The sequence below is a fragment of the Siphateles boraxobius genome, unplaced genomic scaffold (assembly GCF_051911475.1).
Source record: "Siphateles boraxobius isolate OS27281-9 unplaced genomic scaffold, OSU_SipBor_1 41, whole genome shotgun sequence".
NCBI lineage: Eukaryota > Metazoa > Chordata > Actinopteri > Cypriniformes > Leuciscidae > Siphateles > Siphateles boraxobius.
Window position 1 is genome coordinate 542,056 of NW_027509042.1, and position 20,445 is coordinate 562,500.

At 35.6% G+C, this 20,445-nt stretch overlaps 1 protein-coding gene across 3 annotated transcripts in view; it reads right to left on the minus strand.

The window, feature by feature from the left end:
• Positions 1 to 563: 563 nt before the first annotated feature.
• kcnq2b (potassium voltage-gated channel, KQT-like subfamily, member 2b) overlaps positions 564 to 20,445 on the minus strand; it is a 57,997-nt gene continuing 38,115 nt past the window's right edge. Inside the window, exons 10-18 of one of the 3 annotated variants that reach the window (XM_077197657.1) lie at positions 19,366 to 19,389; positions 17,462 to 17,685; positions 15,732 to 15,779; positions 13,601 to 13,618; positions 11,318 to 11,426; positions 9,731 to 9,862; positions 8,670 to 8,783; positions 4,440 to 4,563; positions 564 to 2,671 (exon numbers count right to left, since the gene is read on the minus strand). In XM_077197657.1, the coding sequence (XP_077053772.1) occupies positions 1,988 to 2,671; positions 4,440 to 4,563; positions 8,670 to 8,783; positions 9,731 to 9,862; positions 11,318 to 11,426; positions 13,601 to 13,618; positions 15,732 to 15,779; positions 17,462 to 17,685; positions 19,366 to 19,389 (1,477 nt within the window). In that variant the 3' untranslated portion in view covers positions 564 to 1,987. Of the gene's footprint in view, positions 2,672 to 4,439; positions 4,564 to 8,669; positions 8,784 to 9,730; positions 9,863 to 11,317; positions 11,427 to 13,600; positions 13,619 to 15,731; positions 15,780 to 17,461; positions 17,686 to 19,365; positions 19,390 to 20,445 lie in introns of those variants that run through there. The other 2 variants (XM_077197654.1, XM_077197656.1) reach the window with 2 other exon arrangements.

Consider the following 20,445-nt stretch of genomic DNA (forward strand, 5'->3'; position numbering starts at 1 on the left):
TTAACAGTTTTGAACAAGCTATACATGCTTTTATTTCTTCTCGTTTAGACTACTGTAATGCACTTACAGCTCTGCAGCGCGTCTTTTAATGGGAACCAAAAAGTGCGCTCATATAACTCCAATTCTTGCCTCATTGCACTGGCTTCCTGTTCGTTTTAGGATTGATTTTAAGATTTTATTGTTTGTTTTTAAAGCTATGAAAGGACTGGCCCCAACATATATTTCGGACCTCATCCAAATTTATACGCCAGCGCGGTCACTGAGGTCAGAGGGCCAGCTCCAGCTTGCGGTCCCCAAGTCAAGACTAAAAACTCGGGGGGACAGGGCCTTTCTGTGGTTGGACCTAAACTCTGGAACGCTCTGCCCCTCCATGTCCGAACAGCTCCTACAGTTGAGTGTTTTAAGTCTTGTCTAAAGACACATTTTTATTCTGTGGCTTTTAACTCCGCGTGAGTTGTGTGGTCCTCTGATGTTTTTGATTGTTCTACTGTTTATGCATTTTATCTTTTTATATTTTTAAATCTGATGTTCTTATTTTGTTTTGAAAAAATTTGTATTAATTGTTTTGTATGTTTTGAGTCTTTTGTGCAGCACTTTGGGAACTTTGTGTTTGTAAAATGTGCTATAGAAATAAAGTGGATTGGTTTGGATACATGTAGGAAAGGAATCTCATTTTCTCCTCCAACTTCTAAATCATCCGACATCGTTGTTTTACCTTTTATTTATTAAATTTTTTTGTAAATGGTGTCTGACTTAGTCTTTGCATGTTCACTTTGTGAACACTAGGTCAGGTCTTCCGCCTACGTCACACATGACCTTTCAATGTGATTACGTAATGTGTGTCGCATCACAGCTCGTGCAAGATGAGCATTTGTGGTTAAAAAGTATATAAATATTTTTTTTTTTATAAAATGACTGATGGTTTGTCTAGATCAGACTCTTATTCCTCGGCTGGATCGTGTCGAGACTTTGAAGCTGCACTGAAACTCACATTTAAACCTTCGACACGTTGGACTCCATTGAAGTCACTATATGGAGAAAATCCTGGAGTGTTTTCCTCAAAAACCTTCATTTCTTTTCCACTGAAGAAAGAAAGACATGAACATCTTGGATGATGTGCGGGAGAGTAAATTATCAGGAAATTATAATTCTGAAGTGAACTAATCATTTAACTAGCGAGATGCAAATCCAGAAAATGTTCTTAAGGATGAAAATGCACCACATGTGAATCGATAAACGTGTGTCTCTCATCCATCCTGACGTCATCCTGATGGATAAGGTCGTTTCCAAAGTTTGCCGTCTCCAGCTTTCTTCCGCTCGTGGAGCTGTTTGTAAGTGAAACACGGCTTCTTAAATACGCAGGTGCTCACAAATACAGTCTAGCCAACACAATCTCATGAAAGTGCGTATCTAAAACACACATTTTATTTCTCGTGCTATTTATATGCCAAAAATAGTTTTTAGCGTGCAAATGATACGCACTGTAAACCCCTTGCGTAGGATTAGGGGTGTGGAGGGAGTCGCTGAGTCCATAAAGTGTGTATCATTTGCACGCGAAAACTATTTTTGGTGTATAAATGGTACGAGAAATAAAATTTGTGCATCTTCACGAGATCGGGCCGGTCTAGCACTGGTCGTAACAGCGTCCCACGTGGTTTCAATGTTCATAAAGATGAAAATGCGTGAAAAACACGTGTGTCTCATCCATCCTGGCGTTAACCTGATGGATAAGACTCCCAGAAGTCTTTTCCAGCACTCAAACTTTTGCCGTCTCCACCTTAAAGATGAAAATACACCACGTGTGAAACGATAAAGACTGTTACGGTGTCTCTCCTCCATCTTTACGTCAACCTGATGGATAAGGCTCCCAGCATTCATTTTCACTTTTCTTCCGCTCGGGAAGTTGTGCTTGTTAGTGAAACTCTGCTTTTTAAACATAAAGGTTCCCACGAATAAAGTCTAACGCTGGTTTTGTAAAGACTTAGTCTCACTTGGGTCCGGTCCAGCCTCGGTCCCCGTACGCGCCGTCTCCGGTGGCTGAATGAGGCGACGGGACACACAGATCGGAGTCCGTGTCCGACTCGCCCTCCGCGATGTACGGCCTCACTTTAGTGCAGCGCGGCACGCCGCTAAAATAAGCGTTGTTCAGAAAGTCCAGGTTTTCTTTGGACTGCGAGATGCTGAATCCGCTGAAGGAGCGTTCGAGTTCCTCGTGATCCACCGAAGGGATTGATACGGAGGTGTCGCTCTCAGCTCCGGCTTGGGAAAGACGCCCGTCTTCGCGGGAATGATGTGCACGAGATCCTCCGTTGTGTCCGGTGGACGAGCGCTCGTGTGCCGGAGGCGGAGGGATACGCACTAGCGAGCCGGGATCGGGGATCGGACCGGGATCAGGGATGGTTTGTGGATGCCTGGACGTGGATGGAGGGCAGTGGTGATTGACGCAGGTCGAGGTTGGCGGGTCGAAGTTCTTCTGTCCTGCGGAGCTGTTGGACCGGATGATTTTGGTGATGGATCCGCTCTTCTCCATGTGCTCCACCGGACTGTGGTACGGAGGCGCCGGGTCGGGCTCCTTAGAGGCGAAGTAGGCGTCCGTCTCGGACTGTGGGATTCCCATGCGCTGGATGTAGATGTTCACCAGGAAATCCAGCTTTCTCTCCATCGACATCACCTGCAGAAGAGGAAGATCTCATTGTCTTATTATGACATTATCTTAAAGGTGCTCTAAGCCATCGGTTCCCAACAACGGGGCATCAGCGAGCTCTTTTTAGACATCAGTGTTTAAATCCCAACTAAAAACTATTATATCAGTACTTCTGTGATATTCTGAATTATCATAACGCAGAAAAATGAAACTGTGTGGTTGAAAAGACTGATTGTGAAGATGTTTCACATAGCTCTCTCTGGATCAGAACACAGATCTGAATGATCACTGTTATTTAGGAATAAGATCATGTGTGTCTGAATCAAGATCGCTATCTTTTAACGATTAATCGTAATCTCTTTGGGGGGTTGCGTCATATTTAAAAAAAGTTCTGAACAGTGAGCATTAAAGCAGCAAAATTTACTAAATTTATATAAATAATGAGCGAGTACATCATGAATCCATTTTCCGAACCGTGTTTTTGTCTTATCCTGAGTCACTGGTACACCTATACTAAGTGTTTATATTGGGACTATTTTACACTGGTTCGGGTCATACCACGCGTGACGCGTCATAGACATAAACAGAGAGAAGTAGATCCGGCTACAATGTCCTTCCGCAAGACGCATTATTCTGTTAAAGCCAGGGATACTCCACTTTTTTTGGAAATAGGCTTTACAACTCCCCCAGAGTTAAACTGTTGAGTTTTACCGTTTTTGAATCCATTCAGCTGATCTCCGGTTCTGGCAGTACCACTTTTAGTGGACAAGACCATTAGCGTTTCTCCCAAAAAAATGACCAAAGAGCAATGATAAGCCTATTTTCAGGCGCTGCGTCATATCATTACGCCTGCTGCACTCATGGTACGGCAGTAAAGTTTACAGATTATTACTATAATGAGAGTATAGTTCGTAGCCATATCAGCCTAGAAAATCGCAACTTTACATTTTCCGTCGGTCTTAGTGCACGATGTAACTACAGAAGAGTCAAGTTTTAAATAGGAAAAATATCGAAACTCTTTGGTCATTTTTTTTTTGAGAAATGCTAATGGTCTTATCCACTTCACCGCCAGAACCGGAGATCAGCTGAATGGATTCAAAACCAGTAAAACTCAACAGTTTAACTCTGGGGGAGTTGAAAAATGAGCCTATTTCCAAAAAAAGTGGAGTATCCCTTTAATAAACGCATGTTCATTAATCGCTAGAGCGCCAAACGATCATATTACTTTAGCTAATTTTATTCACGATCCCCTGACTGACCAAAAAATGGGATGTGTATTGACAACGCATCTCTTCAAACACTGGCTGAAATTGACGCTAAAAAGAACACAATTTTAGCAATAAATAATTTTTTTGCAAAAATATTTCATAGTGTGACTGTGGAATTAAATTGAGTTTTGTGTCCTTTAGTTCATGTCAACATGCTACGCAAATATTGACCAAAATATTGCTGATTATATTGAATATTCGTAGGAGAATATGCACATTTCTGTCCAATCAAATGCCCACTAGAATGTCATTCTTTGATTTTATATAACTATAATACATTTATTTCATGACAATATAAATCCAACATAGTATCCTGGTGAAGGGTATCCAACAACCTCACAATGTTTTAACACGCTTTTAAAATTATGAGTCATTATGAATAACCATTTTAAATATATTCCTTTCTGAACAATCTTTAACTGAATAATCTCTCTTCTTCTGATGAGCGTTCGCCAAGCTGTAATAAGAAAATATAGGTTGACTCGAAACCCTGATTAGTTCAGTGTAATTGATGTATTGGGATGTACCTGTTTCTCCACTTTCCCGAGTCGTCCCATCATGCTGGGATCCTCCGGCAGTTCTCCATCTGTGGATCCTTTAGGACGATCCTTGTCTGTCATCGGAGCGCCTCGACCAACAATCTGATCCACTCTAACATTCAATTAAAGAGACGAAACATCCTGATAATTCATGAGTTTTTCCTGCAAACTTCAGTTATAGGGGAAAATATGTGAACCAGTGATTCATTAAACATGGACACATTTTGTGTTGTTGATATAATCACCAATTGTTAAAGGTGCAATGTGTAATATTTCTGAGGATCTAGTGACAGAAATGCAATATAAGATCCATAACTATGTTTTCAGTGGTGTATAAAAGACCTTGCGTAATGAACCGTTATGTTTTTATTAACTTAGAATGAGACATTTATATCTCCATAACCGCGCGCACCCCTTCAATGGAGGTCAACATATTGTGTGGTCATGTTTCTAGCGTAGCCGACAGCGAACACACAGCGGTACAGAGCGCGTTTCCTCACTACCTTGAAAAAGAAGTTTTCAGTGGTGTATAAAGACCTTACTTAATGAACCGTTATATTTGTATTAGCTTAGAATGAGCAGTTTCTGTCTACACACACCGCGGGTTCCCGATCATTGAAATGCGCCGTCATGTTTCTACGGTGGCCCTAAACGGACAAACGCGTTTCGTTACAATGTTGCTCTTCGTGCAAGGAAGCAAGCTTAGTTCAGTAAGTAACTAAAATATTTGCAATAACATAGTTTTACTGAATAATTAAGTAAACGAAATTTCTTAATTTATCCTTGTAAAGAAACCTCATTGCTGAACTGCTACTCTCTGCTGTCTCAGACGATGACATCATTTCCTGTCAGCCACCGTAACATTTGTTGGTCGCAATTCGTAACCTCACCACTAGATGCTGCTAAAAATCACACACTGCACCTTTAAGTACACTAGATTTGTTTAACTAATTTGAGTTTTGTATCAAAATGCATCAAACGAACATCTATTTCCATTACATGTTCATTGTTAGTAACCCAAAGTATTATAACAACAATATTCATATCAAAGAAACAATAAACCATGTTTTCTATCTTGAAGCACAAAGCATTGTGGGATGTAAATGAATGCATGCAGAGGGAGGGATATGATAATGAGTGGGCGTGTCCACACACAGATGGACAGAGATGATTGGACAGAAAGAGTCAAGCCCTCCAGACAGACGTTTTCTGTTGATATTTGCCATTTTTGAACAATGTGTCAACGTGAAATCACATCTTTAGCTGCGTATTACATGTAGAATGCGAATGTGAGCATCAGTTTGACACATTATCCAAAGTTTCTGATGATGTACTACACTAGCAGGGGTGCGTCTGATCTGAGACACTAGATAAAGTTTTCATCAAAGCATCTGAAATATTATATAACTTCAAATTTGCTCCAAATAGTCCTTTAAAAAAGCAGTGCATGTGCTCAGCAGAACGCTGGGAATCAAGCATACCCTGCTGAGACCGTATGGAGAAAATTGCACTTGCGAAAGGATAAAAATAGTGCATCATGTGGCATGCCTTAAAACAACGCCATGCCGACATGCATTAGCAACAACAGCGATGCTAAATGAAAACCATTATTGGACGTGTGCATCTCCATTTGCTGCTTCTTACTGCCGTAACGCTTCATTTCCAAACAGCGGTGCAGGCAAACTAGCTTAACCAGTTTTAGTTCAGCTACATGACTAGTAACTCACCGAAACGTGACATTTGGTTCCCTGCTTTTCTCTCAACGAAGCGTCTCTTGTGATTAATTCAGTCTCAACAAATAAAGGTCATGAAGTCAATTAAGAGTCGATTATCAGAAGCTGCCTGGAGCGTTTGGGCCGTTTCAACACTTATAGACTAGATTATCTAGAATAAGAGCCACTCTTAGAAGAAAAGGTTCTATTTAGAATATTAAAGGTTCCGTCAGGCGCTTCATATACACGTGAAACTCGAAAAATTAGAATATCGTGCAATAGTTCACGTATTTCAGTAATTCAAATTAAAAGGTGAAACTAATATATTTAGTATATATAGGCCTAACTATATACATATGCATGATTATACTTTTCAAAGGGCCGACATTACTGTATTTAAAATCCTTTTTTATTATTGATTTCATGTAATATTCTAATTTCTCTGATATTTTGAATTTGGGGTTTTCATAAGTTGTAAGCCATAATCATCAATATTATAACTTTTGCACGATATTCTAATTTTTCGAGTTTCACCTGTACACTACAGTGCGGAATCTTGTAGGGGTTTCGTAATGGGATCATTTTGTGGAACTAGTTTTAATCAATTATTTTTTTATGAATTAAGCAGCTCGTACAGAAGTTGCCCAAAGTGATGTCCGATCTTCACCTTTTATTCAAATATTATTAAAAAATTGTTACTATTTTGTAGGAATGTTGCATTACTTGGAGTTGACTGTTTTATTTGAGATAATAACGCAATGAAATGAAACATGACAAAATTTTGGCCAGGTTGTCATACAAAGAAATTATGATTAAATGCTAAAAACAGAGAGAACCAATGAAATATTAAGTATGCTTTTTCCTGTGAGCTTAGTGTTTTTCTATTCATTTTTTTTTTTTGCAGAGTAAAATAAAAATTATAGCTGTAGTTTGGCTTTTTTTTTTGCTAAATAATTCTAAGATAAATACCTTAAAGGAGCTGTATGTAAGAATTTTCATCTATTAATTGCTATTTTATTGCCAATGTGTGAACAGCTTGTAACGAAACTTTAAAAACGAGACCTTGCCCGACTTCATAGGCTGTCTATGAGGAGTTATACCTCGGGTGTGCATTATTTTTGTAATAATTCAACGCCCTGGAGTCAATTATTCCGCCTATACTACGGTTACCCTCCAAATATTGTTCAGATGATGTATTTCAAGACATTTGTCAGGTTTTTGTCCTTAAACGCTCTTGTTTTGGAGGACTAATTTCTTACGCATCTAATCCCACACCTCCGTTGCTAATTACAATTTTTAGATTATTTTTAGTCATTTTAGAGCTATTGACAGATAGCAGACTAATGTATTTATTAATGCAGTTATTAGAGAGAGAGATTGTGTGAATTATCCGAGTCTGTGTTTCTCATCAGCGTCTCTACTAATAGTGAAACTGTATGTTTATCAGCTTCAAGAACAGCGCCGTTATTCCCTCGCTAGTGAGAAATGTCTTGTAGCTTTTAAGTCGCTAATCTATTTTACTGATAAAATCATCAGAGCAGCACTGACAACACGTTTCTGTGCGCGTGTGTGTCTGTACTGTATGTGTGTGTGTGTGTGTGTGTGTTAGAGTGGGAGAAAGAGAGTTGTGTGTTCTGTACATAATAAAACGTAATTTAGTGGCAAAAATGTGTAATTTTTATCCTATTGTTTACTATATTTCTTTACACTGTCAGTGTCATTGTGGTTTTGTTTCTTTTGTTGTTGTCTTTAAAGATCTTTGAAATAACTAAAATAATTTTGTTATATGGAACTGTAATGCGGTCAAAACCTGCCTGGAACCACTTTATCCGTGCGTTTCCCTGAAAATAATTGCTAATAATAATTCACTAATATTTTTAAATAGTTTTCATTTTTGTATTTTCTGTTTTCGTTTTAATTTAGTTGAATGAATGAGGCATTTGTAAAGGGCTTTCATATGTTCTACTGTACACCCAAATAGCTTTACAATAATATCAGTTAGTTTTATTAAAATTTAATTTTGTTGTGTGCTTTGCCATTTTTATTAATAATTGTTTTAAATGTATTTATATAGTTTTTTTATTATTATTAATAATACACCTTAGAATGTTCATCAACCAATCAGATTCAAGTGTTCAACAGCACTGTAGTATAATATAATATTCTGTTGTAGCTGCGGGCTGTAGTTCCCTTAACGGCCACCGGTGTCGCTAATAACAAGGCTTTCTGAATTATACATATAGCTCCTTTAACCAAGTTTAGTGTTTTTTTCTTCCTGCATACTTTAAAAAAATATCAAATATAATCCTTAAATTTGATAGTTTAATCAAAACAAATATCGTTTGTTTTCTGCTCTTTAAATAGAGCCGTTTTCCTCTAAGAGTGGAGTTTGCGGCCCCTGATCACTCAAGCTCAGTCTCTACTAGCCATGTAGTCTGAAACAGAAGCAGGTTTCTTCATTTGTCTCTGGATAGAGATCTGGCGATGCAGTCTGGGGCGTCCTAACCTAGAAGACAACTGGGGCGACTCTTTGGTTCCTTTGGTTGAACACTTCTTTTGGCGAGGGGTGCTGGGACCCGGAGGACCCGGAGGACCCGGAGGACCCAATATCATATCTAACCTGGCAAAGCAAATAGAGTAGAGGACAGCAATGCAGAGTGACGTGATACGGACCAGCGCAAACGTCAGGACCCTCGACGGGGCACGGGGAGAAACACAAACCAACAACAACAAGCCCAGAGATTCCCAGAAAACATATTCCACACATACTTATTATTACGATAAAAAGCTCCCTGATCGATGCATTGATATCAGCACATCAATGTGTGGTCAAAATATAAAAGCAGGAATATATTAACATATGTGAAATCATCATTCATTCAGGATTCCCCTAAATAAGATGTGACTGAAATACTTGAATGGGGAGAAGTGTAAAAAAGAAAGAACTAACTAAATGTTTTTGCAAAACTGCTGGGTTGTTTCAACCCAACTTTGGGTCAAATATGGACAAACCCAGCCGATAATAAAGATTTTTACATTACATTTTTAACCCAACGTTTGGGTTTGTCCATATTTGATCCAAAGTTGGGTTAAAACAACCCAGCATTTTTTAGAGTGAATTCTAGGACTCAGTGTTCACTATAGTTTCACTAATATTTTGTTTTCGTTTTAATTTAGTAAGTTTTAATAATTTAATTGTGTGTTTTTTTTCAAATATATTTATAACTTTTTATGAAATTTTCTTTTAACTGCATTTTCAATGATTTTTGAATAAATTAACAGGTTTGTACATAAAAAATCATTACTAACCCACATATGCTGCTCTGAACTGCTGAAATATCTTGATGTTATATCTCAATAAATGAAAATGTAGATAATGTTCCTCAAACACACACATTATGCCTCTGACGTGAAGTGTTTGGGTGTTGCATATGTACATATTCTGACAGATATGAAAACAGTGAGACACATTTAGGAAACTAAGCCATGCAAACACAAGAAGAACAACACTACACGGTGTGTATGAGTCGAGCGGTCGCTGAAGAGTCGAGGTGTTTCTGCTCTTGCCTGGACTGCAGGTTTTTAATCCTCGCCAACATGTCCAGATGTCCGGCTGAATATTGCTCGATGACATCCATCACGTCATACGGCCGAAGACTCTCTTTAAACTTGCGCTTGGACACCATGAACCTCATGATGCTGCGGGGACAATAATTCACACACATTATCACTGTTAAAACACTCAAAGAAACGCTCAAAGAAATGGGTGAATCACAGAGAGCTGGTCCAGGGTCATATTTCACCCCAAAAACAATAAGAACGAAATAAGAAAATGTATTTTGCTTTCTAGGACCCAGTGTTATTTTAGTATTAGATTTCACTAGTATTCGACCATATTTTCTGTTTTCTTTTTCTTTTAGTTAGGTTTAATAATGTTGTTGTGTTTTGCCATTTTTATTATTTAAAAAAAAAAGTAGCCAATATAAATATATGTGTTGGCAAAACACACAACACATTTATTAAACTTTAACTCAAATTAAAATGAAAACAGGAAATTTAAAAATCAAATCTAATTAAAAAATATTAGTGAAAACTATAACATTGAAGACCAAGCTGAATTCATTTTTATTTAGTTTATCTTGGTTTTCAATATTATATAGTTTTCACTAATATTTTGAATTAGTTTTATTATTTATTTTAAATATGTCTATACTTTTATGCATTTTTTATTTCGGTTTTAGTTTGTTATTTGGATTAAATTAAATAAAAACCAAAAATTACCTTGGTTTTCAATATTATAGTTTTTGCTAATATTTTAAATTAGATTCATTTTATTATTTCCATTTTAATTTTGGTTAAAGTTTTAATTATTTTGTTGTGTTTGTTATTGTATTGTGTTGTATTTATTTTTTTAAATGTCTATAGTTTTTATTATTTTTTATTTTATTTCAGTTAAACTAAATAATTTTTTTAAATGTTGCCTTGGTTTTCAATATTTTAGTTTTCACTAATATTCTCAATTATTTTTTAATTTTCTTGTTTTCATTTTAGTAAAAGTTTAAATAATTGTGTTGTGTGTATTATCATTTTAATTTTACTAATGTAATATTTTAATATGTCTAGCCTATATCGTGAAATTTTTATTTTAGTTTCAGTTTAAGCTATTTTAGTTCAAGTCAAACTAAATAAAAATGAGAAATGTTGCCTTGGCAACTATCTGAAAAAAAAATAAGTTTAAGTTTTTTAAATTTAATTTTATTTCAAGTAAATGTTATTTTATTATTTTAGACCATATGAGTTTTTACTATTTATTTTGCAGTAAAATATGACATGAACATCTGGTTTTCGTAAGATTTAGTCCTGAAACGAGTCCAAAACACTGTTTTATATTTTTCCGTTTGATACCAACCTTCAATTTTCAAAATATCTCATGCATAAGTGTCACTGGCATGATCTGAGCAATGAAAGTGTGAATGTAGCGAAGGATTCAAAAGACTGAATGTAACAAGTTTTGTAACTTACATTCAGGAAAGACTGAGTTAATGAGGTAATATTATGTGATGCAGACTTCTCTAGTATTATCAATAATATTACACGTCTGATGGAGCATTAAAGTCCCTTCTGAGTGATGCTGCCTGTCTCATCTTTGCTTACCACACGGCCCTGATGGTAACTTTTAGTCCCGGCGTTAAATCCTGAGGGACAAACTCACAATGGCAGCTCTTATTGTCATCAACAATGTCTTCTCCGGGAAGGCTGGCTTCTAAAAAACACAACACGGACAGGAGGACTCTAGAGTTAGTGCACAAACCTCCTAACCCTGCATTCAACTTAACTCAACTCAACTCAACTCGTCGACTAGCTCAGTCCGACGCCAGAAAGGTCAGTGCAATGCCGTTTATCAGGAGTGAACTGGTGCGAGACGAGCATCATGGGAAATATGAGACAACCGTGGCCCAAAATACACTAAAGCCATACAGTCAGTGACCCCAAACACACCTGGACACAGTTAAACTGAAGAACATCAATGCATCAGATAAGAAAACACCAAATCAAGTGTTATTTCATTTTAAAGATGGTTTTACACTGGCTGATTTTTTATGTTTTTGAAAGAAGTCTCTTCTGCTCACCAAGGCTGAGTTTATATGATCAAAAATACAGTCATGTTTTTATTTAAAATAACAGCATTCTATGTATATATATTGAAAAATTTAATTTATTCCTGTGATCAAAGCTGAATTTTCAGCATCATTACTCCAGTCTTCAGTGTCACATGATCCTTCAGAAATCATTCATTATTATCAATGATGAAAACGGTTCATATTTTTGCGGTGAAAACGTGATACATTACCATTCAAACGTTTGGATCAGTAAGATCTTAAAAAAAAAAAAAAAAAATTATATATATATATATATATATATATATATATATATATATATAATAGAAAGCAATACTTTTATTCAACAAGGATACATAAATTGATCATAAGTGACAGTAAAGACATTTATAAAGTTACAAAAGATTCTATTTCAAATAAATGCTGTTCTTTTGAACTTTCTATTCATCAAAGAATCCTTAAAACGAATGTTTCCACAAAAATATTAAAAAACAGTACATTTTTAATGATAAGAACCATTATTAATCAAGCAACATAACTGATAATAATTGAGCATCAAATCATCATATTATAGTGATTTCTGTAAGGATCATGTGACACTGAAGACTGGAGTAATGATGCTGAAAATTCAGCTTTGATCACAGGAATAAATTACATTTTATATTCACATAGAAAACAGTTATTTTAAATTTGAACAATATTTCACAATTTTTACTTTATTTCTAACCAAATAAATGCAGCCTTGATGAGCAGAGGAGCTTTCAAACACATTAAAAAATCTGAATTATTCCAAACAGATGGACAACCAAAATATTTGTGTTTGTTATACGCTAGTGAAACATGTTCAAAGTTAATGTGCAACAATGAAGTTGGTTCTGATAAAAATACGCAGAATCAGACACTTGATTTGATATTTTGTGTCGAATGCAGTGACGTTCAGACGTGTGTAAGCGTGACTTAAAGTCCAAGCACATTGTTGAGGAGCTGTACAAGCAAACAGCAGTAAATTACGTCATATAATTAAACTAATATTTCTTCAGCAAACTCATTTTGAATTCAGTGAAAATCCATTTAGCAAAGCGGGTCAGTCCAAAGAAATGATTTAACAAACGATTTGAGTGAGTTAATAAAGCGCTGTTAGCGGCCACAGAGAAACGGTTTCACAATAGCATTGACTGTTTTCAACGATATATAGATTAAACTTGAATGTAAAGTGATATCTCAGTGCTGGACTTCATAACTACATTGAGTTTTCTACAGCTGCGGTTCTCAACTGGTTTTATGGTGCAAGTTGCAACCCAGCACAATACCAAACCTGTAACCAGTATTAAATGTAATACGGATCATTTTCTTTCACAAAAAATTTTTTTTGGGTCAAGACCCACCAGTTGAGAACAACTGATCTAGAGTCATTATCACTTAAATAACACTAACCAGCCCTGTTTCTTGTTTCCATGCAAAACGCTGAATTCATGTGTGATTTTGGGCCACAGTGTCTTTCTCCTGTGTTCCCACAGACCCTCTGGAACCGGCAGGAGTGTAAAAATAAATCTACCTGTGCTTATTATGCCAAATAAACCACAGAGCCTAAAAACAACTGTACAGCTCCAACCCCTCGAGTGAATAATGATGCTCTGAAATGGGTTTATTGAGGTTGTAGTTGTTCCTCAGCTCTGTGGTGTTTCAATGCATTCAGGTTTCCTCCTCAGGAATAACTAGTTTTCCTCACATGCAGGTAAAGGAGCAAAGTTTGCAGCCATCAACTAGCACTAGTTAGGGTTGGTAAAACGGGCTCCAGCCGATTGTGATAATCTCTTACTGATTAACCCTTCAATTGCTGCGAGTTTGGGGAGGAGAGATGGTAATAAAGGCTGGTTACAAAAACAACGACAAAACAGACTTGCTTTAAATCTAGAAACGTCAAGGAACAATGCTCATAATAATGAGGAAAAAAAATGCATTTTGAATTTTTTTTTAAACTAGTAAATTCTCTGAAGGTGAACCAGATTTTAGTTTTAAAGTTATTCTTTTGTTGTGCAGTTATCCAAAGCTTCAAATAAATCATTCACCGTCAGAGAAATGACACTCTTTCTTGTATGATGTGAAATGTTCAAGTACTCAAAGAGTGTCTGTGTTTAAATACAATGAAATGATATTCAAGTGAAGGTGCAGTTTAAATGCTGCACTCTAACAAGACATCGGGACATTCTCACAATCACTTACTTTTTGATATATGTGTGAACAACATCAAGTATGAATGCTATTCAAAATATTGCTATACATTAAAATATATGCTAACCATCTGATCAATGTATAGACGACAGCAAGAGCTTTACAGCATCATTACTAGTACAGCATGACTAGTTGCAATTGCTAGAAGCTTATAAAACAACTAAAATGAGAAATGTAAATGTTACTATTAAAGAAACTCATCACTGATAAAAGAACATTAAAGAAGCACATATAAAATATATTTGAACATGAAATACAGAAGTTGTTTAGTTGCATCACAGAATATCTTAAATCCACCTTGGAGCTCAGTGTAAAAAACATGTGCAATGTGAACTGTAGTGTTTCTGTAATCTACCATGTGCTTTGATTGGATTTTAATTGTAATTTGCCTTCAATTTTGATTATTGCTTTAAATCTGTTACTGCTAATGTGGCAAAATTGTAGCCAGAACCCAATAATCTTGTATATATTCATGTTTTATGACATTGAATATATTTCACAAGCTATGGGACTTTAGTAACAGAATTATTGACCATTAGTGGCACCTTTTCATCTATATAAATAAATGTACAAATAAAATAAACTAATAAAAAAAGATTTCACCTTATAGAGAGCAAAAACAATAAAAAAAACCATCTTGCTTATTCTTTTCAAAGCAATGTGAACATGCAAACATTTCAAGATTAACAACACATCAGATTCCCAACGAATACTTTTGGAAAATATAGTTCAAAATCAAAGAGAAAGCACAATGGACAGACTGTCATATCCTCAAACCGCTGTGATGTACTCAATACACAAGTGATAATGATCTGGATCCAAACAAATCACATATGAATCAGTTTCCTCTATTTAGCGAGCTGTGGAGATATGAAGCTCACTATTGTAGCGCCCTCTAGCGGTATTTTCATGAAATTTGGTGCATGTCTTCAGATTGTCCTGGCGTTCTTGCGCACCAAAATTTGTTACGTTTGCACACTGATTTTACATGAAACAGGCTTATTAGTCAATGTGGACTACGCATGAAAATTCGATTGAAAATTTTATCTGAAAAAAAAAAATCACACTAATAACTTTTTGGTAAGAAATGTCTAATGTGAATCAGAACAAATGTCTACTGTTGAGGTTGAAAAATTAGGTCTTTTTTCAATTGAAAATGTCACATAACCCCATATGGTCACATATGGTTGAATTATATAGTAAATTTGCTTATTAAAGCACCACGTAGTGGCCGAGTTACACTGGATTTGGTACAGTGCCTCTTAAAGAGGAATATGCACATATGTCTAAACTTCATGAAGATCAGACAATCATATTTGAGATAACTGAAGTTCACATTTGAGTCTCTTTAAATTCATCCCAGCGGTCCTGAGAGATATGCAGTCAAATAAGAATGGAAAATTGTATATCATGTAACTTTAAATAGGTAAAAAAAGAAAGAAAAATGCATATAACATGCTGTATCAAAGTGAGCTCACGTTTGAACCCTCCTTTGAATAAAACCCAATTAAAGCACATAAGGAATTAAACTGGACTAGTCAAATCACAAGTTTATAATATTCAGAACAACAGCATGATTGTGTAATACTGCTTAACTAATGTCAAATTATAAATATTTTTTATAGCCCAAACAAAATTGAAAGCATATTTGCAGACTGGTAGTTGTAGCTGGTTAGTTTGATTGAATATAGGAGCTCGACCCATCTGGATCACCTGACCTGGAGAGTTCCTGTGTCTCAAATCTTCCTCTTGCATCTCAATGAGCACTTTAGCATCAGCATCCGACATAGAAACGGAAAGGACAGCATCAGGATCCACATTCATCAGAAAAAATGAGGGGAAAATCATAAACGCACACATGGTTTACAAAGGTCGTTCTTTCCACAAGCTGCTGCTGTCCATGTGATTCTGTCACATGTTTTTATCAGGTTTCAGAGCTGACGGCCTATGCTCTCAATATAATAAAAAATCTAAAATTGTACATTCTTTAATCAAATCTCCACTTGAAACGAATCATTGATTTTGCACTTTGTGGAAAGTGTAACCAAAGCACAGACTTTTTCATAAATTATATTTCAATATTCCAACAAACACAATCTAACGATTCAAGCCAAATGTTATGATTGGTATGTAAAATAATACATATTTATGCCATAATTTATGTCATGAGATCATAAACTGTATTCATACCAATCATAAAACAAGTTATCTTAAATATTAATAAATTATTCCACATATTAGCTAATAAAATAATTTGCTCAAAAATATTTAACAGTTTCTCCTCAAAAACATTGGCATCAAATGCAACACTCGACTCGATTTTATAAGATAAACTTAATATGCACAAATAACACCGACAGAAAGAAATGAACACTGATCACAATACTGAAATCACATGCAATGGCAGAACAGAAAACAGAATAAGAATCCTGATGTGTGAAACTAGTAAATTCTATCAGGATTGAATGAAATTAATCTCGTTTCTGTCTTCACACTTTCTGAGGATTCTTCTAAAAATCTCAATTCAACTTATTCAAGCATAATAAAGTCCCTTTGTATTGTAGGCATCCAAGACCACGTCCAATTTACATGAATGAGGGAATCTGCTCGTCACACTCACAATTAACTCTTTCCCCGCCAGCATAAAAATAAAGTTATCATTTACACAAAAATTTCATGGCCCCCACAATATTTTGTTGTATGAATATCTGTACATGCAATATATCAAAAGAATTTTAAAGACTTTAACATTTATAAGCAATACTTTACCGTTTGTTTCTACAGTACTCTTTTTTTGCCTGTGTTTTGATCAGGAGATTATGTATTCTTTCAGAAGATGTGTAATAGCGCCCCCTACCGTATAACAGTAAATTCCGTGAATGGCGGGGAAAGAGTTAAATTACAATTATTTCAAATCAGTAAAAAATTCTGACATGAACTGGCCCATAAGTGTTGTTTCTTATGCTCAAATAGTGTTAAAAAAAGCTTATATTTCATGGCAACAAGAGCTTCTAACGTCAGCTGAACTGACACAATGACTTTACCATTAGCCGATTGGTTCTTTTATTTAGAAGGCGGGACTAGTTCCGCCATATTGCGCACTGCACTTTCTCCCATTCATAAGTAATGTGTTTGTATATCTAAAGTCTTTGATGCCTAACCAGTTTAAAAAGATCTCAAACACAAAACCAGGCACTAGTTTTTAATTCTCTGACATTTTATCCAATGCAACTTCATGTACACAAACTACAGTGATATTGCACTTCACAACTGTCACTTGTGCTGTATGAGTCTACAACTGTGATGACTGTCGAATCGGAATAGACCTATACGAACATATACGAACATATATATGAGTTCTTCTTCACTGATTAACACCTACAACAACCAAACCATGACCAAAGCGTACAGATGCAGAAGTCCACAGGAACGGCTCGGTTTGCCTCACCTTCTGAGTTCTGGCGGGACGCGGCGCCTTTAAAGCGGAAGGCTTGTCTGGCCCGACTGGACTGGCCGAAGCTGAGGCTCTTGGGTACTTTGGATGGGCTGTCCTCGATGCTGTTTGCACTAGGAGAGCGTCGGGGCGGCTGCTGGCCCTGAGGAGAGTTCTTCCCTTTACTCGCAGAGTTCCTCGGGCTGGAGAACACGCGCTCCTTCAGGCTCACTTTCTGACTGTCAAGGGTATAAGGGTTTACAAGTTAGAGATGTTTTTGCAAGACAATGTGCATTAAAAAATAATGGCAAGGATCTCTTAAAGTTCACTTCCTGAGACATTAATAGAACGTTCGTTGAAATGTATGTGGTCTTCAATAATGTTCTCAAAATGTTAAATGTTGTTTTATAGATCATTCGTGGAACGGTTTTCTGAAACATTTTAGTTGGACGTTAGTCTAATGTTTTTTAAACGTTACAAAAGACTTTTTTCAGAGTACATTCAAAAGTAACGTTCCCACAATACTCGCAAAATGAGAAAGTGGCGAAAACATTTCTTTAATGTGTTCTCCCGAACATTTAAAAAACTGGTCTTTTTGAACATTCAGAAATAACTTGTTAATAGGGAACGTTAGCAAATATTCTTAGAACATATGTTTGTTAGATGGGTTTCCACTTACACATTCTGATGTGGATTGATATTTTTATGATTGCTATGTTTATTTGATCACATGTCCTGAATATATCTGAAAAAGGTACTAAAACACGTATAATTGTCTAATCTTGCATTGCATCACCACTTTGAGTGTGCATTACATTTTTATCAATTCAACAGCATGTCTTTTGCTCACATACTAAAAATGCATAGATTTACTCTAAAATATTTAGGCTTAAATTTGAGATTTATGCATTTGAAATGCATATAAAATTCCCATCCGTTTAGACTACAGAGTTTTGACATAAACAAACTAATAAACTTGATGTATATTCAGGTCCGATTTCTGCACTTAAAATCATTGCCCATTTTATTATTAACTATTTGCATATATTTTATTTTGTTTAAATAATCATATTTTTAAACTCATTTATTCAGATGGATTAGAATCAGCATAAATGTGTTCAGTTAAAAAGTATGAAGATGTATAAGTTCAACATGAACACTATGTTAAAATGCATGAGATTGAAACAAATTGGATTTATTGATGATAAATATATAAACCACACAATATAAAACACAATCAGTGTATTAGTACGGTTACAGAAATCTGACCGGTTTCATTTATGAATGATTGACAAAAATGCATCACATTTGTTTTTACGTTAAAACTGTGTAATCCAAATGAATGGAAACTTTATATGCAATTCAAATACATAATAAATGCATAAAATAAATCGTAATTTAGGCCTAAATATTTTTTGAGTGTATGATAATTTAATGGAAAGTAATAATTTAGGGTCATGTATTTGCAGTTGTATTCAGTACATTCCCCAAAAAATTATTACTAATAAAGTACAATCAAACAGTTGTTCATATTCATATCTGAATGATCTGCATTACATACTGTTTGTTAATGAAGGTTATTATGAAATGTTTCCCTGGTGGATTTTGATCAGGAGTTTCCGTGTTTTGTTGAAATGTGGGCGGATATATTGATGTGCATTTGGCTTATTAAACGCAACACATCTGTCTGTGCACAAACAAGGTCACACTAATATACACACACACACGTGCACACGCAAACAATGTGTTCATTGATGTGGACGTGCATCGCTGGACTGGTAAAATATTTGCACACAAACAACATCTCTAAAACACATCCTGTGCTGACAGAACCGATGGCACTGAAACTGACATGATGCATGCAAAGGAAAGCATTAAATATGACATTTAACATTAGAAGAAATATGATTTTTACTCACCTCGGAGAGGCTTCGGCTTCCTTCCTGTGTTGGAACACAAAATTTCAAAACTTTTGAATGTCCTTTAACAAACTGAACACAGCTTGCCTTTTTGAACTATATACTAATAAATATTAGAGGGATCATGACATGTTTTTTTACAACTTTTTTAAATATGTGACCACAAAACCAGTCACATGGGTACATTTTCTGAAATTGAGATTTATACATAAGCCGACAGCCGAATAAATAAGCTTTCCATTGATGTATGGTTTGTTAGGATAGGATAATATTTGGCCGAGATACAACAATTTGAAAATCTGGAATCTGAGGGTGCAAAAAAAATCGAAACATTGAGAAAATCGCCTTTAAAGTTCGCGATTGTGCTGCATTCACTCACAAAAATATATATTTTATATATTTACAGTAGGAAATTTACTAAATATCTTCATGGAACAGGATCTTTACTTAATATCCTAATGATTTTTGGCATAAAAGAAAAATCGATAATTTTGACCCATACAATGTATTGTTGGCTATTGCCACAGATATACCCGTGCAACATGTGACTGGTTTTGTGATCCAGGGTCACATATGTTCCTTGAGTAATATGCAAATGTATTTGCTCGCATGACGTCACAGATCCTGCAATATCCAAACAAGCTGTTTTTGGAGTTTGAATAAATAAATGCTTTGTTTAAAAATGAGCAGGACGTTTTTAACTCTGAAACTTGCATGTTTTAATGGTATAAAGACCTCTTATATGTCAAAAGATGAAGGCAAATTTGATTTCTCATGTCATGACCCCTTTAATATGTATTAATTTAGCTTAAGATGCCACAATTCAATTCATTAACTAGGGGTGTAACGATGCCCTCATGTCACAATTCGATACATATCGCGATACTGAACTCACGATACGAGATTATTGCGATACTCCAAGACATATGGTGAAAGTTTTATACTATTTTGGGAGTAAATGAAAAGGCTTGATGCTGGGAACTAATGCACAAGACAATAGTGACACCAGAATAAAAATATTCATGATTCTGAAGCTGAAAACAGATTTATTTTAGACGAATATGCTTGCTCGATATATAT